The sequence below is a fragment of the Callorhinchus milii genome, unplaced genomic scaffold (genome assembly GCF_018977255.1).
Source record: "Callorhinchus milii isolate IMCB2004 unplaced genomic scaffold, IMCB_Cmil_1.0 Scaffold1, whole genome shotgun sequence".
Lineage (NCBI taxonomy): Eukaryota > Metazoa > Chordata > Chondrichthyes > Chimaeriformes > Callorhinchidae > Callorhinchus > Callorhinchus milii.
The window spans coordinates 133,435,142-133,456,467 of record NW_024704742.1 but is presented as its reverse complement, the minus strand read 5'-3'; the positions used below and the strand labels follow the sequence as shown (position 1 = coordinate 133,456,467).

Sequence of the window (21,326 nt, the reverse complement as noted above, 5' to 3'; positions counted from 1 at the left end):
AGTGTTCTTGTCTGGCCATAAATTCCACACTGGTCAAGACAAAAGAACCTTGGTGCAGGAAAATCAAACAGTGCATCTGTGTGTATAATAATGATAATAATGAACCTTGCTTTTGATATAGCGCCTTATCACATCATTGAGACATCTCAAAGTGCTTCACAGGATATATTGTAAAGTAGATTGACTGTGTATTTTGTGAGCGAAACCTATGTATATGTATGCATCTGTGTGTGTATGTATCTGTGTGTGTATGTGTTTATGTATGTATATTTATCTATATGTGCTTACATATGTGTATATGTGTGAAGGGAGAGGAACTGCAATTCCAAACCCAAACAGAAGACGAATAACTTTTATGCTTTACCGAACATTTCCTCATCACTTTAAACGGACTAGGACGGACTCGTGCAAACGAAGGCTGTGAAGGGTTAAATCGGATCGGTAAGCATTACCGTACCTAATAATAATAATCCTTGGATTTAACCCGTTTGGGAGATTTATTGTTGTTTTTAGTTGAGCTCGAAGAGTAGGAACCCAGAGAATGTACAGAAACGTTGATGGTCCCCGTAGAGAGCTCCATTTCCCATCCTCAGCCACACTTCGTCACCTGTGGAAAGCTTAAGCACTCCACTGTTCCCTGAGCTGTCATGTTTGCCTTTCGCCTCAGAGCTGAAAGGGAATAGCAAAGAACATTAATCATCTTGGCGGGTCGCAAATGCTACGCAGGAAGCTGCACCACCAGAATGTCCCGTCACATGTACCAATTTAATCATAACAATATAATGATAATCCTTGAATTTCATTTGGCGCCTTGTTTCGCCCACAAAATATACACTTTACGGTATATTCTGAGAAGCGCTTTGAGACGTGTCTTGAAGACTTGATAAGGCGCTATATCAAATGCAAGGATTATTATGATTATTATTATCGTATTGTTGAGCCGTCTCAAAGCGCTTCATACTTTAAAGTGGATTGACTGTATTTTGTGGGTGAAACACGACAGCCAGTTGGGCACAGCAGTTTCCCACAAATTGTCACGGAGTGAGATAAGTTTAAGCTAGTTATTAATAATAGTGCATGCATTTGATACATGGTCTTGCTCTTCAGCAGTATATCTCAAACAGCTTCAGAGGCTTTACTGTAAAAATAATAATCCTTGCATTTGATACAGCTCCTTATCACATCAGTTATCAGTTATTAATATCATTAATACTAATCAGTTATTAATATCATTAATACTAATTAGAATAATCCTTGCATTTAATACACAGTCTTGCAATTTGGCAGGACATCTCAAAGCGCCTCACAGAATTTTTATCCGAGGGAGGATAGTTGGCCAGGACACTGGGAGAAACGCCCTTCTATTTTCAAATAGCGAGGATGGAATCTTTAATAGCCATCTGAACAGGCAGACGGGATCTCGGTTTAACATCTCAGCCATAGTGCGGCACCTCGGGCAATCACACAGCTCTGTGAAGGGTCCAACATTTACAAGGTAAAAATTGTTTGCCTCAGATCAGATTTTTTAACAATGATGTGGGCTGGGAACGAAAAGGTACAAAACCAATCATCTAGAGCAGTGTTTCTGCAATGCGTGGTCTCTGTCTCTCCCTTCCTCTCTGTCTCCCTCCGCACGCTGGCTGGTTTCAAGAAAGGAGGAGGTGTAGCAGATTACGAAAAGTCGCATTGCGGACACTCTGCCCATTGAGGCCACCNAAAAAAATTGGTTTGAGAACCATTGGTCTAGAATTGCTGCCACCTTGTGGGGAAGGGTTTACGCCAGCATTAAACAATGAACATCGCAATTCTTACTCCATTTCTGTTTCTTCCACAAGATAATAATATTGACAATAATCATTGCACTTGATATATCATGTCTTCGAGACATCTCAAAAGTGCTTCACAGAACATACTGTAAAGTGAATTGACTGTATATTTGTGACCGAAACTCAGCAGCCAATTGCACATAGCAATGTCCCACAAACAGTCGTGGATTGAGTGACCAAATTATTATTTATTTATTTTTTGAAGGGATTATTAGCCCCAGAAAAGCGATCCGACAATCTAATAACAACTGCGTTCCTATTTACTGCTAAGTAAACAGAGGGGTGTGGAGTAAGGAAATTTGCCTATATTTCACCCAGGAATCAAACACAGGTCCTCTCATTTGCTAGGCGAGTGCTCTACCTACTGAGCTACAGGACTCCACAGTCCAAATACAGACACTCCAGTTTACAATATATTCTGTGAAGCACTTTGAGACACCTCAAACAGCATGATAAGGCACTATATCAAAAGCAAGGATTATTATTCTGATTATTTTTGATGTAGCCTTTTCATACCTGTACACAGTTATGACGGCATTGCCATTGTGCATGAGGAAAACGGACGTATCCGCCACATCTTCGTGCTTCATCATATTGAAAATAAAGAAATAGACTCCTGAATGAATAAAAAAGCAAACACAGCGATGATTACCATACCATTACGAACTGGCCCACTCCCTCCAATCGGCATGCTCTGGCCTGCTCCATGTTCCCGCTCCGCCCATTCCACCATCGCTTTCTGCTGCCATCCTCTGGAATTTCAACCAGGAGGCCCTCTGCCTTGTCACCGACCCTCCCTTGGCTCCTTGAAGGCCGATTTCAAGACCTTCCTCTTTGACTTTGTCTCCAATAATCCTTCTACCTCCACCCCCTTTGCCCTCCACTCCTCTTGATTCCAACTCTCAAGCTCGGGTGCAAACTTCTCAAACTCTTCCAGCATTTTGGGACATCCTCCTGATGTGGAAGGCTGTATATAAATGCAACTTGTTGTATTATTATTACAATGAGCCTCCTGATCTCTTTGCCATTTTACGCGCCCACTTATTATTTTTTCAATCTTCCTAATTTTTCTCCTTCTCTGCTCATGTTCTGGCTTCCTCTCTCTGGGATACAGTTCTATAGGCGTAAGCCCAAGTGGCCGTTGTTCATGTATGAGACTTGGCAGTGAGTGTCGACAGGTTACTCAAGTGTAGATAGGTCACAGCCCAGCTTGACAACTCCTGATCTGGCTGCCTCCAGCAGAGGATGTTGTGGAGAGATCAGAAATCAGAAGCAGGAACCCTGGCCGATTTTCCTCTCCCTTACCCCTGGGAAGATCAGGGCCAATTTAGCCTCCCTATGCGACCATCAGCCTAACCTTCTGATCAATTCACGTACTTTCTTTGGCTGATGAACTTAAGCAAAGTAAGTGTCAGGCTATGAGGAAATACCAGCCAATTTTCCTGCATTTGGTTCATAATATACACAGTCAATACCATGTCAAATGCAAGGATTATTATTATTATTATTGATTGGATTCATTCAGATGCATCCACATCAAGCTCCAAATCCCACTCAGTCTTAGCTTTTAAGGGAATATGTGTAAAAAATTAAGATTGTCTTAAATCCAGCCTTAATTTGGAAGCAGATTTTGTGAAGTTCTAAGAAAGAAACTTTTATGAATTACCCTGGTGTCTGGGGGATCTCCCTTGGCTCATTCAAGGCGCATCTCAAAACCCTCCTCTTTGACCAAGCCTTCAGCCACCTTTCTATTTCCCTGCCCTTCACCCTCCCCAATCCTGTCCCCCAGCTTGGGTCCAAATCCCTGACTGTCCAGTGCCTTGGAACATCCTCCCAACATGAAAGGCATTATGCAAATGTAATTTTGTATTGTATTGTATCTTACATTTGGAAACAAAATGGTCTTCCAGGCTAAAACCTGATAGATTTCTGCTCTGTAAAGGCGGATACAGAGACCAGAGCAAAGGAAACTTTTCACGTGCATTTGGAAGCTTGTCAGAAAGTATTCTCAATGCCAAGTTATGCTGCTTTAGCTGGTTAGACTCCAGAAGTTTTGCACAATGCATATCTCAGAATCTCTAAGCTTTGCCTCTCTCCAGCCTATGCCTAATACTCTCCATAATTAGGTAAGCAGAGTGCGTGGCTTCAGGGAACTCTCAATTTGGTTTGGATACTCTTAAGTATGGGAATGGTTTCCACATGTCTCTGACACCTGGCTGACCAAAAATAAGTCTTTATAGTCCAGTAAAAATATTGGCTTTGAAATTGAAATAAAATTAAGAATTTTCCACAATTGGGCACCAGCTTAAATTTTAAGCTGTCAATGTTAAGGCTATAATTATGAAAAATGTCCTGTTTAGGTGGGATGCATGGCATTCTCAGTTTTCTTTGGATACACTTAAGGATGGTGATCGGTTTCTGTATGTGTCGAATACCCCAAAATAAATCACGTTATTTTATATTTTCCCACTTCCTCTATCTCCCTGGCATCACTCCAGATTCTACTTCAGTTTAATAGACTTCATATTTTTTACACATGTCTGCGATTTACCTAAAATAAATTTGCTGCAATTTATGGGTTTTTATGAGATTTAATTATTAGTTCATCATTTCAACTAACGCCCCATAGCCAGGATTTCAACATAAATTAATTTAGTTTTTATAGCCAGTTATAATTCAACGTAGTCTTCTAAATGTTCAAAATATATCATTGTTAAAAGACAACTAGACATAAAGTTAAATGATCCAGAAATGAAAATGTCACCCTCCTGCGCACAGTTTCACTTAGTATGAACTAAATTCACAGTAGAATCCAACGAGCCCTTAATTCATCTATTTTTGGAAAGTATTCTTGGCAAAACACAAGTTATTGTTATATTGCGCTATTTCTTAACACATTTCTTAATAATCCTTCCATTTGATCATCAACAACAACAACTTGCATTTACATGGCGCAAGGTGGTGTCCCAGAGCACTTAACAGTGGTGGAGCATGATTTCCAGCTGGGGGGGGAAAGGGGGAGTGACCGTAGGCTCGGTTGAAGAGGAAGAGGAAGGAGGGGGCAAGGAGGAGGGATAGAGGAAGAGTGTTCCAGGGTTTTGGGCCGTAGTGGCTAAATGTGTAGTCGCTGATGGTGGAACAGAAGGCACGAAGGGCAAGTAGGAGGCCGGAGCCAGTCGAGCCGAGGCAGCAGGTTGTGGATTGGGGAGTAAGCAGGTCGGAGAGGTAAGGAGAAACCAGGGCATGAAGGGCTTTGAAGACGAGTGTGAGGATCTAGAAGTCGATCCGTTCGGTGAATCCTTGCATTTGATCATCAACAACTTTCATTTATATAGCGCCTTCTCACAAGACTTTGTCTTGGAGGATTGTACACTGGCAGGACTGGATGCCGATCAAGAGAGAAAGGGGAGGTAGGGGTGATCATAGGATTGGCTGAAGAGGTTAAAATCCCAGGCAGGTGCAGCAGAACAGTGTTAGCTGATCAAACGTTTTATCATGACTGCAAGTCAGCTCAAGGCTCTTCTCAGGATTTACTTTAAAGTGCAATGAGATGCACACTCACTCTCTGGAGAGTATTAGGCCCAGGTTGGGATGAGCCAAGGCTTGAGGACCCCAGAGTGTGCGTTAGGAGTAACTGCTGAAGTTTAACCAGCAGGATTGGAAAACAGGACTTAAAGATAGAAAGAGAGGAGGCAAGACTGTGATGAAGGGAGGGAGCTCCAGAGGTGAGGGGTGTAGGAACAGAAGCCTTCAAGCCTTCTAATTCAGAGAAAGTTACAAGGTCTGAGGATAGCCAGCGACATCCAATAGAAGTGAACATGCTTAATTAATAAACAAAATAGAAACAAGCAAACAAATGAATAACAGAAGTTGACAATAAATACATTGATTAATTAATAAATTGATTGTTTAATTAATTAGGTTTATTAATTATTAATTACACCAACCAATTATAATAATTAATTATTAATCATCTGTAATAATGTCTTCAATCATCTTTACGGTTTATCTTTACAGTTCACGTCGGGAGGACTTCTCAAAGAGCTTCGCAGTTTTAGCAACTTTAGCTAGGGGACTGGGCTCTGTGTGTGGTGTCACAAGCTGTAATATTGCCAGCCTACCTGGTACAGGAACAGTGAACCTCCCTGTCATCACGTCAAAATGGTTTCCAACATTGGTCTCTACACTGCTGAAAATGATGCCACTGTTTTGGTTGGTGAAATGAGTTGCCATGGAAGCCATGAAAGCCACCTGCGGAACTCACAAAGAAGATCATAAACAAAAGAAAAAGGGATTAAATCCAGTAATCGCGGCCTGACACTTTGAAAGCCATTCAATGACCTCTAACATGGAACTCCAGAATATGGTCCTAAGATTGGAAATGAGGCTTCAACTCCAACGGAAATTGGCTAGAGCTCATTTACTAATAATAATCATTATATATGATGTCTTTCAACAACAACAACAATATGGCAGCCCTCACCCAAGGTAGCATTCCAGAGTGTTTTCCATAGTTTAGGGACATATTGGCAGAAAGTACGGCCACCGTTGGTCGAAAGGAGAGCACGGGGGACAAGCTGGAAGCTGGAGCCAGTCAAGCAGAGGCAGTGGGTCGTGGGTTGGGGAAGAAGCAGGTTGGAGAGGTAGAGCGATGCCAGAGTTTGAAGGGACTGTTATGTCAGGAGAATAATAATTAATAATCCTTATCACGTCATTGAGACAATATCAAGATTACATTTGTATAGAGCCTTTCACATCGGGAGGACGTTTCAAGACGCTGAAAGTGAGATGCCTGAAAGTGCTTCATAGAATATATTGCGAAGTGGATTAACTTTGTATTTTTGTATTATTATTATTATTATTATTATTATTATTTTCAATGTGCTTCACTCGATTCACTGTGAAGTGTATTGACCGTGCATTTTGTGTGGGAACACGGCAGCACAATAATATCACACAAACAGCCACAAAGTCAATCAACAATTATTTGATAAATAAAATAAATTGTTGACCAGGGCACTGGGGGAAAAAATGTATTGGGCGCAGTTTGGGAGAAACTAAAGACTTGAGGAGCCCAGAGTGTGTATTGGGATACAGCTGGAGTTTAACTAGTTAAAACTGCAGTAGCTTGCTATTGAGAGTACTGTCTGGCAAGCTTCCCGCTGCTGGTGAGGATACATTCTTGTGCAGAGATAACTGATGTGCAATTGTGCAGAGAATTCAAACCTCTGGCCCTGTGTGTACACAGCACACACTGTGTATCAGTCTATTTACAATAATGAATGAATTGCCAAACAGAGATGTCTAATGGCATTGCTGTGTTTGAAGGAGTGTGGACCTAGCATATCAGAAGAGCTTCCTCTGATGCTCTAATACTCTTTGCGGAGTGAAACCCTACGTAATTTTGTTACTCCACAAGCCTCTGTTTAACTAGCAGTAAGTAGGAACCCAGTTGTTAGTCGATTGGGGATCGCTTTACGTAGTAATGGTTTCTGCCATTGCAGTTAGCAAGTGGTCTGGTCTCACATATTCCTTGACACCAGGTTACACTGTTACTACCTAACAGTGTGGTTGCTGTGTGGGGAGCAGCTTCCCTTTAAACAAATTCACACACCCAGGTGATCACATTGTGTGAACAGCCATCTTCGGATATGAAGGACGACCATTATATTTTTTGATATTCTGTGACAAAAAGCAACACATTCATTGTGAAATCAGATGAGAATCTCTTATACCTTGAATTCTGTTGGAATCCCAGCTTGCCCCTTCTCTCCTTGAATACCCTGTGTCCCCCGTTCTCCTCGTAGACCTATGTGCCCCTTATCGCCCTTGTCGCCCTTTATCCCCTCGTGCCCCGGTAGACCATTGTTCCCATTGTTTCCGTGGTTTCCTGTTGAATCAAGAGACAGTACACTTCATAACGTTCGCCTACAAATCAGTCACGCCACTTTCCAATACATCATGTAAAGCACTTCAAGCTTTACATGCTCCTGAAGGAAGCATTACCCAACCAATTGTGGAAATTGACCTCGGTCGGCGCTGAACATTTTTATGTATCTACAGGGGGAAATTTCCAGCGTTCCTTAATTAGCACAGTTACTTAACACTTCCCTAACAAAGCTAAATTCTGACAAAACTTGACGTAATACACTGAATGGACACTTAGCGGCATCATCCTACCCTTCTCTCCTCCCCCAAGTGTGCGCTTGTGAGTTGACCAACTCATGACCCTTAGGGGAGGAAAATGGGGTTCCTTGTAGCTGAGCTCCAGGATGATGTGCTTGGCTACAGAATGCCAATAATCTACTCTGGGCAGTCTCGGAGGTCCAGTTCCTCAGCCAGGCAGGTCCCCCATATTCCAGGGCACTGCAATTGACAGCACAGCCCAGATTGGAGACAGGGATTCTTCCCACTCAGCTCCTGTTAACCCTGGAAGCCAAAGTCATAATGGGTACTGTAGTCCCAGCTGGACAAGCAGCAGGACAGCCTGCCAGGCAGTGCTCTCAATTTTCGGTTTTACCCAGTTAGTCTCCAGCAGTTACCCCAACGCACACTCTGGGAATCCCAGACCTTGGTTCTTGCCAACCTATGACAAATACTCTCCAGAATTAGAGAAAAATTCTTCTTTTTTTGACTAGTGTCACAGGATCTTTCATGTCCACCTGAACAAGCAGACAACATCTCTGAAAACACAGCACCTCCATTACTGCACGAATCAGCCTAGATTACAGGAGTTCAAAGTCCCGAAATAGCACTTGAACCACAATCTTTCAATGAAGAATGCACTGCTGTTTATCACAGATTTAAATAACTCACACCACGCTTTTGTGAACACTAATAAGCCAACAAAGACAAGCCTTAGCTCTTGCAGGCCTGTGCCTTGTAGGAGATGGCCCTTCAGGGAGAGAGCGAGCAGTCCATTCCCATACATGGGAATTCCTGCGTTTAGAACTCTATTTGGTTTGGATAATCTTAAGCATAGTGGTGGGTTTCCACATGTTTTCAGACACATGGATGACCAACGAAAAAAGCCAACAAACTATAACAACTTGCATTTATATAGTGCCCCTCATGCAGAGTAGCATCCCAGAGCACCTACTAATGGCAGAGCCTGATGCTGTGCTGGAGGGTCAAAAAAGAAGGTCATTAAGTGCAACTTGAAGCTGGGGAAGGGGAGGGCAAGGTGGAGGGATTGAGGGAGTGCGTTCCAGAGTTTCAAGGCATAGTGGCTGAAAGTACATTCATCAATGGAGGAACGCAGAGCACGAGGGAGAAGCAGGAGACCGGAGCTAGTCAAGCGGAGGCAGCGGATAGTGGATTGGGGAGTAAGCGGATAGTGGGTTGGACGAGAGACAACTTTCTTCAGCTCAACGTGCGAAAAACCGAGGCCCTCCTGATTGGCTCACGTCAGCGCCTCCGCACCTCAGGCGCTGACACCATCAGCATCCAAGGCTGCACTCTCCACCTCTCAAAGCCGTCAGGAACCTCGGCGTTTTGTTCGACCCTGAGCTGTCCTTTCTCCCTCACATCCGCACCACAACTGGCACCGCCTTCCATCACCTCCGGAACATCGCCAGACTACGCCATTACCTCACCCCTCACGCTGCTGAAACCCTGGTTCACGCCTTTGTCACCTCAAGGCTGGACTACGGGAACTCTCTCCTCGCCGGCCTTCCCGCCACCTCCCTCCACAAGCTGCAGGTCATTCAGAACTCTGCAGCTCGTGTACTGTCCCGCACCAGGCTTCGCGATCACATCACTCCCACCCTCGCTCGCCTCCACTGGCTCCCCATCCCCCAGAGGATTGATTTCAAGATCCTCATCCTCACCTACAAGGCCATTCACGGCCTTGCTCCCTCCTACCTCTCCAACCTACTATCCCTACCTACCTGCCCGTGCCCTCCGTTCCTCTGGCTCCGGTCTGCTCCACGTCCCCCGCCCCAACCGCCCTACCATCAGTGGTCGGGCCTTCAGCCTCTCAGCCCCCAGGCTCTGGAACTCCATCCCCCAGTGCCTTCGCCGCCTCCTCCCTTTCCTCCTTCAAGGCCGGTCTCAAAACCTTTCTCTTTGACCGAGCCTTCAGCTCCCCTCTCGACTCTCTTCCCCCTCCTCGCTCCCTCCCTTCCCTCCCCTCACCCTGACCATTTCCCCCCTCCTTGCTCCCTCCCTTCCCTCCCCTCACCCTGACCATTTCCCCCCTCCTCTCTCCCTCCCTTCCCTCCCCTCACCCTGACCATTTCCCCCCTGCTCGGGTCATGACCCAACTGTGCAGCGCCTTGGGACGTCCTCCTGACGTGAAAGGCGCTTTATAAATGGAATCTTGTTGTTGTTGTTGTTGTTGTAAGCAGTTTGGAGAGGTAGGGAAGTGCCAGGGCATGAAGGGATTTGAAGACGAGTGTGAGGATCTTGAAATAAATCAATCCCATTTGGTAATATGGAGCCAGTTGAGCCTGGCTAGAACTGGTGTGACGGGAGTATGGATTTTAGTGCCAGTGAGCATGAGTAATAAATAAACCATGCTCTGTACAGTCAGCAACACCTTAGACACATGGAACTCTCGGCTCCTGGCCACATGTATCAGTTGAATGAGTTACCAGGAATTCCAGGTGAACCCGGGGCTCCTGGCCAGCCGCGGGGACCTGCTTCTCCTCGACGACAGCACTGATTGCATTCGGAATGTGGCTTCTCCATAGGTTCAAAAGGTTCCTGTGATATACAAAAAAAATTTTGAAATAATAATGATTGTTACATTTGATGTAGCACCTGATCACATCGTCGAAAAGTCTCAAAGCAGATTTTCACTGCAAATTTTAGTGACTGTGTAATTTGTAGGCGAACATGGCAGTTAATTTACGCCCACCATGACCCATAAACAGCTTTGAAGTGAATCGACAATTTTATGCATGTCCACTTTAGCGCTACAGCGAGAATTATGGCAGAGTCCGCAAATTCTTTTCAAAAGGTAACGTTCACCAAAAAAAGAGGGTGGGGATAAATAACAATAATAATACTTGCATTTGATATAGAGCCTTATCTTGTCGTTGAGCCAACTCAAAACGCTTCACAGGATATATTGTAAAGTAACTCAACGTGTTCGTGTGCGCAAGAGAGTGGAGATAGATTAAAGAAATTTAACCTGGGTATAGATTTTGCTGTGTTTGTGTAATATTTCAGTGTGTGCAGAATTTGGCAAATTGCTTTCAGTCCTCTTGAAAGATCCCTGTTTTAAATCCGAGACTATGTAAGGACTTGTCAAATTTTAGATTCTCTAAAATGGTAAGAAAACAGAGTAAATCCAGGTGGGATTTCTCTCCAACAGTGGCTTCCGTAGAAAAAAAAATCACCAATGCAGATGTATTGACCCATTTCAGTCTGTAACGTTCTATGATTGCCCACAAATACACAGTCATTCCATTTCACAGTAATCTCTGTGAAGGACTTTGCTTCACAAACTGTCTATCAGACATCAAATCCTGAATGAGAGCTAACTTTCTCCAGTTGAATACCAGCAAGATCGAAGCCCTCATGTTTGGTCCCCATCAGCAACCTCACACCTCACTGAGCCAGTACAGAACCTTGGCAACTTGTTTAACTCTCAACTGTTCTTCAAACCCCACGTCCGTGCCATAACCAGTTCTGCCTTTCCCCCACCTCCACAACATCGCCCGGCTCCATCACTGTCTCTCCTCTCAGGCTGCCGAGACGCTCATCCACAAGTTCATCACATCCATGCTCGATTACGCTAACTCTTTGCTTGTCGGTCTTCTCAATTCTTCCCTCCACAAGCTGCAGATTATTCAAACTCTGCAGCTCACATCCTCACCTGCACCAGGCTTCCATCACACCCATCCTCGCCCGGCTTCACTAGGCCCCCCATTAGCCAGAGGATCAAGTACCAAATTCTCATCCTCACCTGCAAACTCCTCCATGGTCTTTCTCCTCGCTAGCCCTTTGACCTGCAAACACTTAATTGCCTGTCCGCAACCTCCACTCTGCGGCTCCGGCCTGCTCCACATTCCCCACCAAGCCCACCTCACATCGGTGGTCAGGTCTTCAGCCTCTCCGGCCCCACCCTTTCGAACTCCATTCCATAGTCCCTTCACCTAGCCCTCTCCGTTTCCTTCTTCTTCAACCATGCCTCCGATCACCCTCCTTTCCCTACCATCGCTGCCCTCCACTCTTCCTGATCCCAACCCCTGCTCGGGTCAAATCCTTGACTGCCCAACACCTTGGGAAGTCCACCCAACGTGGAGTCCTGTAGCTCAGTGGTTAGGGCACTCGCTTTGCAAGCGAGAGACCTGAGTTCAATTCCAGGCAGGGCGAAACCTTGGGCAAGTTTCCTTACTCCACACAGAGCCTAATAATAATCCCTCCAAAAACCAAAAACAATAATAATAAATTGGTCATTTTCAATCCACGACTGTTTGTGGGACATTGCTGTGCGCAATTGGCTGCCGCGTTCGCCCACAAATATACAGTCAATTCACTTTACAGTGTGTTCTGTGAAGCGCTTTGGGACGTCCTCCTGACGTGAAAAGCGCTATATCAAATGCAAGGATTATTATTATTATAATTATAACTGGAAAGGTGTGGAAAAATATAATTTGTTGTTGTTTGCGATGTCCTTCAGACATGATATGATGCTTTACTAAATGCAAGGATTATTATTTAATTGCTTAAATAACTTCTTAAAAAACTTAAATGCAGTTTAACTTCTTGCAGTTAAACATCAACAAGACGGAAGCAATACTCTTTGGCTCCCGTCTTTTGTTCTACAATTCAGACCTCCTCGACCTACCAGATCTGTCCTTAAGACTCTCTAAACCAGTGTGCAACTTCGGCATCAGGTTCGATCCCCAGTTATCCTTCCTCCCTCCATCCATTCCGTGACCAGGACCGCGTTCCTCCACAGCAGCCACATTGCCCATCTCCAACAATATCTCACTTTACAAGGAGCGTGGAGAGCGCTATATAAATGCAAGTTGTGTTGTTGTCATTATTATCATAGAATCATGGAATTATACAGAACAGAAGGAGACCATTGTCTGTGCCGGCTCTTTGAAAAAAGCTATCCAAATCAATCCCACTCCCCCGCTCTCTCTCCCCATAGCCCTGCAAACTTGTCCTCCCCAAATAATTATCTACTTCTCTCTTAAAAGCTCTTATCGAATCAGCTTCCACCACCCTTTCAGGAAATGCATTCCAGATCCGAACAATCCGCTGTGTGAAAACATTTCTCCTCACCTCCCCTCTGTTTCTTTTAACAACTATTTTAAATCGATGTCCTCAGGTTACCGACCCACCCGCCAGTGGAAATAGTTTCTCCTTGTTCACCCTATTGAATCCCCTCATAATTTTGAAAACTTCTAATAAGTCTCCTCTTAACTTTCTCTGCTCTAAGGAGAATAATCCTAGTGTCTCTAGCCTCTCCTCATAGCTGAAGTCCCTCAGTCCTGGTAAATCTCCTTTGCACCCTCGCCAATGTCTTGACATCCTTCCTAAAGTGTGGGGCCTAGAACTGACCACAGTCTCTCGCTGAGGCCTAACCAGTGTTTTGTAAAGGTTCATCATAACTCCCTGACTTTTGTATTCTATGCGCCTGTATATAAAGCCTAGTATCGGGTGTACTTTTTAACAGCTTTATCTACCTGTCCTGACACCTTCAAAGATTTCCTTATATGAACCCCAGGTCTCTCTGTTCCTTCACCTCCTTTAAGATTGTACCATCATCTTATATTGCCTCTCCTCATTCTTCCTATCAAAATGCATCACTTCACATTTCTCCACATTAAACTTCATCTGCCACATGTCTGCCCATTTTACCAGTCTGTCTGTGTGCATTTGAAGTCTGCTACTAACCTCCTCGCAGTTTACTACTTTTCCTAGCTTAGTATCATCTGCAAACTTGGAAATTGTATTCCCTAATCCCAAGTCCAGGTCATTTATATGGTTATTTATAATTATTATTACTGAAAATTAGTTGCCAAAGCTGGCTTGTTAATTTTATAATGATAATAATAATCTTTGTTATTTGTTATAGTGTCTTATCACGTAGCCAAGACATCTCAAGCACTTCACAGGATATATTGCACAGTAGATATATTTATATATTATAAAGTGGAGTCACTGTAGTATTTTATGGATTTTTGGATTGTTTTGACACAATTTCTTGGGGGAAAAAAGTAAGGTCCCCAGCTTGTGCGCTCACCCATCCAGTGGTGTGAAGCTGTCTAAGACATCCTCCTGACCTGAAAGGCACTACATAAATACAAATTGTATTGTGTATCAAAGGATTATTGATGTGTTGCTGAATGGTTGTGTTTTGAAGCTCAGACAGTGGGCATCTTTCATTTACACTGGATACGCTGGATAATTTGGTCATTCAATACAGGGCTGTTTGTGGGACACTGCTGTGTGTAATAGGCTGCGGCATTTTGTCCATGAAAATATAAAGTCAATGAAAGGGTATTGAGGATAACAGGATACTAATAAGTCATTCAGTCCATCCAGCCTGTCCCACTGTTTTCAAAGATCGTGGCCGATCCACAACTCAATTCCACCTCGCCAGACTCGCTCTATCTACCTTGATAACTCTATCAAGTCTATCAAGTATACAGGAACATAAGAACAAGAGTAAAGGAGAAAATTTGGATCCCATTTTCTTTTTACTCCCTGCCTCAATCCCTCCACCTTGCCACCTCTTTATCTAGCTTTAAATCCCACCTTAAGACCTACCTCTTTGACAATGTGATAATGTGCTATATCGAATGCAAAGATATTATTAATTATTCAATACTCTGACACAGATGTAATGAAGTCATAGGGTATTATATGTCTGGTCAGGTCAGACAATGCAGCACATCCCCAGCGATGCAATAGAGTGTCATCTTAGACTGTCTGTATTAACCATCATCCTTCTCGGTGCTTTCAATGAAGAGGGGTTTTGTTTTGATGTATAATTCTAAGTTAATAATAATAATAATCCTTGCATTTGATATAGCGCTTTTCACGTCGGGAGGACGTCCCAAAGCGCTTCACAGAACACTGTAAAGTGAATTGACTATATATTTGTGGGCGAACGCGGCAGCCAATTGCGCACAGCAATGTCCCACAAACAGTCGTAGATTGAAAATGACCAATTTATTATTATTTTTGGTTTTGGAGGGATTATTATTAGGCTCTGTGTGGAGTAAGGAAACTTGCCCAAGGTTTCGCCCTCTGCCTGGGATTGAACTCAGGTCTCTCGCTTGCAAAACGAGTGGTCTTACCACTGAGCTACAGGACTCCACAAGTTTTGGTGTGGTTGCTCGAGGCAAGTATTGCATGGGCACTACAAAGGCAGACACACTGTGAATCACTTTACCTCCTATGGATTTTCTTGGGATTATGACATTTGGATAAACGCATTTCATCTCCGACAGAAAGGAAGCTTGTGTTGACTTTGGGTGAGGAAAGTTACATTTGGCACGGATGGGTGTAACAGCCTGCCAACTCTCACAGACACTCAGTCTGGGCTCGAGATGAAGAATAGCCATTTGAGACTTTGCGTTTAGAACAATGAGAGAAAAACAACCCCAAACTTTTCATTCCCCCCTCCCCCCTGAAAAAAAAATGGAAGCAATTTCCCCAGCGCTGTAACTGTGTCACTTATCAATTTCCCACTTGATTTCCGGTTATTTGGAATTTTTTTTAGGAGGACACATGATCTGAAGCAAAGCAATATTGCTAAGAACTTTAGTTGACCCAATGACATTACCAGCCTGGTTCGGTTGCTAGCACGCTCGCTTCTAGATCAGAAGGTTGTGGGTTCAAGCCAGACGTCTGGATTTTGTCTCATAGGCTAGTGCAGCTATGGGGTGGTCAGGATGGGATTATTATTAACAATAATATTAATAATAGTAATCCTTGCAATTTGAAATAACACCTTATCACATCGTCAAGTTGTCTCAAAGTGATTTGCAGGATTTACAGTGACTGTATATTTTGTGGATGAAATGCGACAGCCAATTGCATACAGCAATGTTCTACAAACAGCTTTGGGGTGAATGATCAATTTTATTTGGGGCATTGTCTGTCAGCCAGGACAACAGGAGAAACTCCCTTTTCTTTTTGAATAACACCAGGGATCTTTAATGTCCCCGGAACAGGCAGATGGGAGCTTGGATTAACATCTCATCCGAAGGAAGCCACCTCTGACAATGTTGAATACCCCCAACACTGTACTGGAATGTCATCTTAGATTATTGATTTTAAGATCCCGAGGCGGGGTTTGAAGCCACAACCTTCTGACTTAGGTGAGAATGATACTGACACTGAGCCAAGCTAACACACAACTCTGATCTAATGATCTGGTGGTACAGGCTCTTATGAGCTAAATGGCCTCCAACTCTTCTGATGTTTCTTCAGTGCAATTTCTTTCAGATGCGACATTCTCCAGGTGGGTGTTAAACAACATTGTGGGACATGTGTGTGTTTGAGAGACCTTTGCTGCATGTAAAAAGATTGTGGCATTTGGCAACAAAAACATTCACTATTACTCAAACACACTCCTTGTCAGTCTCCCCAACTCCACCAATCAAAAGATCCAACTCATTCAGAACTCTGCCGCCCGCATACTTACCCGGACTAAACTCCGTACCTAGATCTTGACTGATACCTGCCTCCTGCTCGTCCCTCGGCGCCACCATCATAGGTCGCGTTTTCAGCCATTACACCCTGAAACTCTAGAACATTCTCCCTCAATAACCTCCACCTCTGTCCCCTTTTTCAAGTCCCACCTGCAAATCCTCCTCTTCGACCGTGCTTACGACCATCTCCCCCGCCGACCCCCATTCCAGGGTCCCCAAGCCTTGGCTCTTGCCAACCTGTGCCTAATACTCTCTGGTATCAGGTGAGCAGGCGTAGGATTCCATTCCAGACACAGGGAAATGTCCATGTGCAGGTAACATTTATGTGTGGAACTCTCATACTGGTTTGGATACTCTAAATCATGGTGAAAATAATAATAATAATCATGATAATAATCCTTGCATTTGATACAGCTCCTTATCATGTCTTTGAGACGTCTCAAAGCACTTCACAGAATATAACTGTATTTAACATTATCCAATGTTATTTGTGATCTTACTAATAGCTACTCACTGGAGCACAGAGTATGCTGTGTGGGTGGTGTGTGTGTGTGGGAAAATAACAAAGACAGCTGAGGAGATACTTAAACTGAGTGTATGGATCTTTTGCCAACACATTGGTCCTTGAACATCTGCAGTTTATCTCTCCATTTGTCATTATATCAAGTTAAGTCTAGGCACCATTTACATCACTGTTATCATAATGTCAGCCAATTTGTACACTTGAGGTTGCTACAAAACAGTCTTGAAGTGAATGATAGTGTCTCAGTATTTTAACAGTTGTACAATGTCATAATAACAATAATCCTTGCATTTGATATAGCGCCTTAACACGTCTTCTAAACGTCTCAAAGCGCTTCACAGAATATACTGTAAAGTGAATTGACTATGTTTTGTGGGCGAAACGAAGGCAGCCAGCTGCACACAGCAGTGTCCCACAACAGACGTGGATTGAGTGACCCAATTTTTTTTAATTTTTGAAGGGATTATTACATACAATGATTACATGATATTCATAAGGAGAGCGAGTGAGCAATCAATCATTCTATCTGACAACCAACACTTTCAAAAGGATAATAAAACCAAACTTCTAAAGCATACATATCAATAAAAATGTTCAGAAGGTTCAGGTATGCAATTATCTTGTACACTTTTAAAGCAATAAAGTTTAAGCGCTGAGTAAATATATGGATGCTTTGAAAAGGATCTCGAAAGCAAACTAAGAATGAATGAGGCAATTTTGGTGGTTCCATTAACATCTGAGGAACCAAATAATAATACCTAAAGGGATTAAAGAGCACAAATGTTATAGAGCAACAACAAAATTACATTTGTATAACGCCTTTCACGTCAGGAGGGTGTCCCAAGACGCTGGACAGATAGAGTTATAGACCAGAGCTGAGGGTCGGGGTGGGAAAGGGGCGAGGGCAGGGGGGGAAGCCGGGAGATCAAAAGCATGGTCGAAGAGGAGGGTCTTGTGGTGGGTCTGAAAGGTAGTGAGGGAGGGGATGAAACAGAGGGACTGCAGGATGGAGTTCCAGATGGTGGGTGCAGAGTGGTGGAAGGCCCGCCCGCCGATAGTGGGGCAAGCGAAGCGGGGGATGTGAAGCAAGCCAGAGCCCGCTGAGCGGAGGTCGGAGAGGTAGTGGGGAGCAAGACCATGGAGGGCTTTGAAGGTGAGAATCAGAATCTTGAACTGTATCCTCTGTGTGATGGGAAGCCAGTGGAGTTGGGCGAGGATGGCGGTAATAGGGTCATGGAGGGAATGTGGGATAGAAAGGATATTTGACGGTCGAACAAGACCCCAAGGTTCCAACACACTAAACATCTTTAAATTATTTATCATCTTGTGTGTAACTTAGGCCTTTGGAAAATAAAATTACGCACGTCTGATATGTCACCTATAATGTCTCAAAGTGCTTCACAGACATTTGCTGTCAATTTGTTCATTTAGACATAATAATAATAATAACAATTCTTGCATTTCACATAGCAACAACAACAAAATTACATTTATAGAGCGCCTTTCACGTCGGGAGGATGCACTGAACAGTCAGGTGTCGGGGCCCGAGCATGGGGGAGGGTGGTGTAGGGGGTGAGGCAAGGCAGAGAGGTGGGCGGGTGACCAAAGGCACGATCGAAGAGAAGAGTCTTGAGACCAACCTCGAAGGAGGCAAGGGAGGAAGCGAGGCAAAGGGACCGTGGGATGGAGTTCCAGAGTGTAGGGGCAGAGGCTGAAAGCCCGGCTACTGATGGTAGGGCGGTTCGGGCAGGAGACATGGAACCCGCTGAACGGAGGGAGCGGGCAAGTTGGTAGGAATTCAGCAGGCCAGAGAGGTAGGAGGGGGCAAGGCCATGGATGGCCTTGAAAGTGAGGATGAAGATGAACTCAATATGCTGGGGAATGGGGAGCCAGTGGAGTCGGGCAAGGGTGGGGGTGATGGGGTCATGGAATTGGTGCCCGAGAGTACACGAGCAGGATTTTAATGTAAGGTGGAGTGACTGTATATTTGTAGGCAATTTTGTGTACAGCAACGTCTCATGAAGCCAGGAACTAAAATTACCAATTATTTCAGGGTGGATTGTTGGCCATAACACCAGGAGAAACTCCCGTCTGTTTTCCAATACGATTGTGGGACCATTAACATCCACTTAAACCCGCAGACAGAATCTCGGTTTAACGTCTCATCTGAAAGACCGCCACCTATGACAAGGCAGCGTTCCACCCAGAACTACGCTGGAGCATCAGCCTTGACTGTGCAAGTCCAAAGTCCTGACATAGGGTTTGAATTCACAACTTCCTGACTCAGAGATGAGAGTACTAGCAACAGAGCCAGGCTGGCCCAAGCTTAAAATTCCAGTTAATTTAATCGATTGGCAGATCGCTTAAAAAAATAGTGGTCATTTAATCCATGACTGTTTGTGGGACATTGTTGTATGTAATTGAATGCCACGTTTCGCCCACAAAATATACAGTCAATTCACTTTACAGTATATTCTGAAAAGCACTTTGAGATGTCTGGAAGCTGTGATAAGGTGCTGTATCAAATGCAAGGATTATTATTATTTTTATTATTAAACTCTACTCCCCACTCAACAATGGGATAGAAAAAGAAATATTTAAAAATCAGGTTTGATGTTTTATTAAAACAAGTCGTTCTGATTTTATAAATTCCTCACTTGTTGCAAGTTCAATTCCGTTCCAACAGCCGGTTTCATTTTACTCTTAAGAAAAAATATGAAACAACAAATAAGAAACATGCAAAGTGGCATTTCTCTCTCTCTCTCTTTCACCAGAAACAAGTACTCGTTCACAGGAAAAATAAAACAGAATAAAATACTGCACAAGCGAAATGAAACCAGCTGAACTATCTTGAATTAAGGCTTAGAGAAAGTCGGTTTTATTGTAAACCCACGGTTTTATTGTAAACCCACATGAAATCAGTTCGAAGCGCCTGCAGTTTATACAGTGCATACCTGACTCTTTTTTTACCTCAGTTAGAAACCTGTTCTATGTTGGCAATATACCCTTGCAGTAAATAAGAACCCAATTGTTATTTGATTGGCGGATCGCTTTGCCGGGGCTAATAAACCATCCAAAAAAATAAAAGTAATAACAATTTAGTCACTCAATCTACGACTGTTTGTAGGACACTGCTGTGCGCAATTGGCTGCTGCAATTTGCCCACAAAATATACAGTCAATTCACTTTACAGTATATTCAGTGAAGCACTTTGAGACTTCTCAACGACTTGATAAGGTGCTAATGTAAGGATTATTATTATTATATTATTTCCCATACTGATCCAATATTGTCAACAGCAGCCTCCTTTGTAGTCTCAGTTTGCTGCCACGTTATACACCAGGATTACCATTAACCATATTACCCCACATTATCCTCGATGACTTTTAGTCGACAAGTCTACAACATCTCTCGTGCTCACCTCCATGTAATCCTCCTGACACAGGCAGAACGGTAGGAAGAAGAGTACAAGAATGGACCAACGCTCACAAGTCTTCAGTCCCATGTTGGGACAGGAAAGAATGGGCTGGGATGGTGGGGCTAGCAGATCCTCAGCAATGGATTACTGTTGTCCTGAGCTACTTCAGGCAAACTGTGATCTCTGTCAAGTACCTTGGCCAACATTCAAGGCTTAATGCCGGAATTGCGTGCCAAGCATATGTTTATAGTGTTGTCACAGGAAACGCTGGGATAACCCAGTGATATCATCTCTCAGCTGCGTTCAAGTCAAACCCCCTTCCCCCTCTCCTGCAGAAAAGAGGCTTGTTTTACTTAGATGAAGTGTAACCTCTCCCCCGCTTCCTCCTTCGATCACAGGACCTCAGTCTAATAAATGGATTGGATTTTCATGGATTCATTTCACCCAAATCCCCAGATCCCCTTTGTGTCCAGCGCATTCATTCACTCTGCGACCAGATCGGGGGATCTGTTTCTGCTCAAGTGTGAAAAATGGAGTTGAAAATGAGAAGCTATGACTAATGTGGAATTTTCCTAGAGTGGAAGCATGTGGTAATCCAGTTACACTGAGATGTCTAGGTGCTAAGTTTAAGTCCTTTTTCTTAAACTTTTTTTTCAACTAAGTCATATGCTGACACTTGCAACTTTCATTAACCCTGATAGAAATTATTTTTTCATCATAATAATAATCCTCACATTTGGTATAGCTCCTTTCATGTCGGGAGGACGTTTCAAAGCGCTTCACATGGTATACTATAAAGTGTAATGACTGTGGGTGTTTTGTAGGTGAACACAGCTGACAATTTGCGCACAGCAATGTCCCACAAACATCCATGAAGTCAATGACCACTGGATGGGGTTTGTTGGTCAGGTTACTGGGACAAACTTCTCTCA

General features: G+C 43.7%; 1 protein-coding gene across 2 annotated transcripts; it reads right to left on the bottom strand.

The window, feature by feature from the left end:
- Positions 1-254: 254 nt before the first annotated feature.
- Positions 255-20,617, bottom strand: LOC103184878 (C1q and TNF related 3). Of its 2 annotated transcripts, XM_007903110.2 has the most exons (6): positions 20,398-20,617; positions 10,421-10,532; positions 7,562-7,716; positions 5,948-6,077; positions 2,343-2,442; positions 255-669 (listed from the first exon to the last, which is right to left on the bottom strand). In XM_007903110.2, the coding sequence occupies exons 1-6, from the start codon at positions 20,479-20,481 to the stop codon at positions 510-512; spliced, it is 741 nt and encodes a 246-aa protein (XP_007901301.1). In that variant the 5' UTR covers positions 20,482-20,617; the 3' UTR covers positions 255-509. The 2 variants fall into 2 exon arrangements, with proteins under 2 accessions (XP_007901301.1, XP_042196397.1); XM_042340463.1 differs by lacking the exons at positions 10,421-10,532; positions 20,398-20,617 and adding an exon at positions 12,625-12,772.
- Between the last annotated feature and the right edge of the window lie 709 nt (positions 20,618-21,326).

What these genes read in the sequence shown, in the direction of transcription:
- LOC103184878 (XM_007903110.2), bottom strand. Translation starts at nt 20,481, where the DNA reads ATGGGACTGAAGACTTGTGAGCGTTGGTCCATTCTTGTACTCTTCTTC. An exon ending in GGGTTCACCTGGAATTCCTG is followed by an intron (nt 7,717 to 10,420) that starts GTAACTCATTCA and finishes TTGATTCAACAG; the next exon opens with GAAACCACGGAAACAATGGG. An exon ending in GGATTCCAACAGAATTCAAG is followed by an intron (nt 6,078 to 7,561) that starts GTATAAGAGATT and finishes TGAGTTCCGCAG; the next exon opens with GTGGCTTTCATGGCTTCCAT.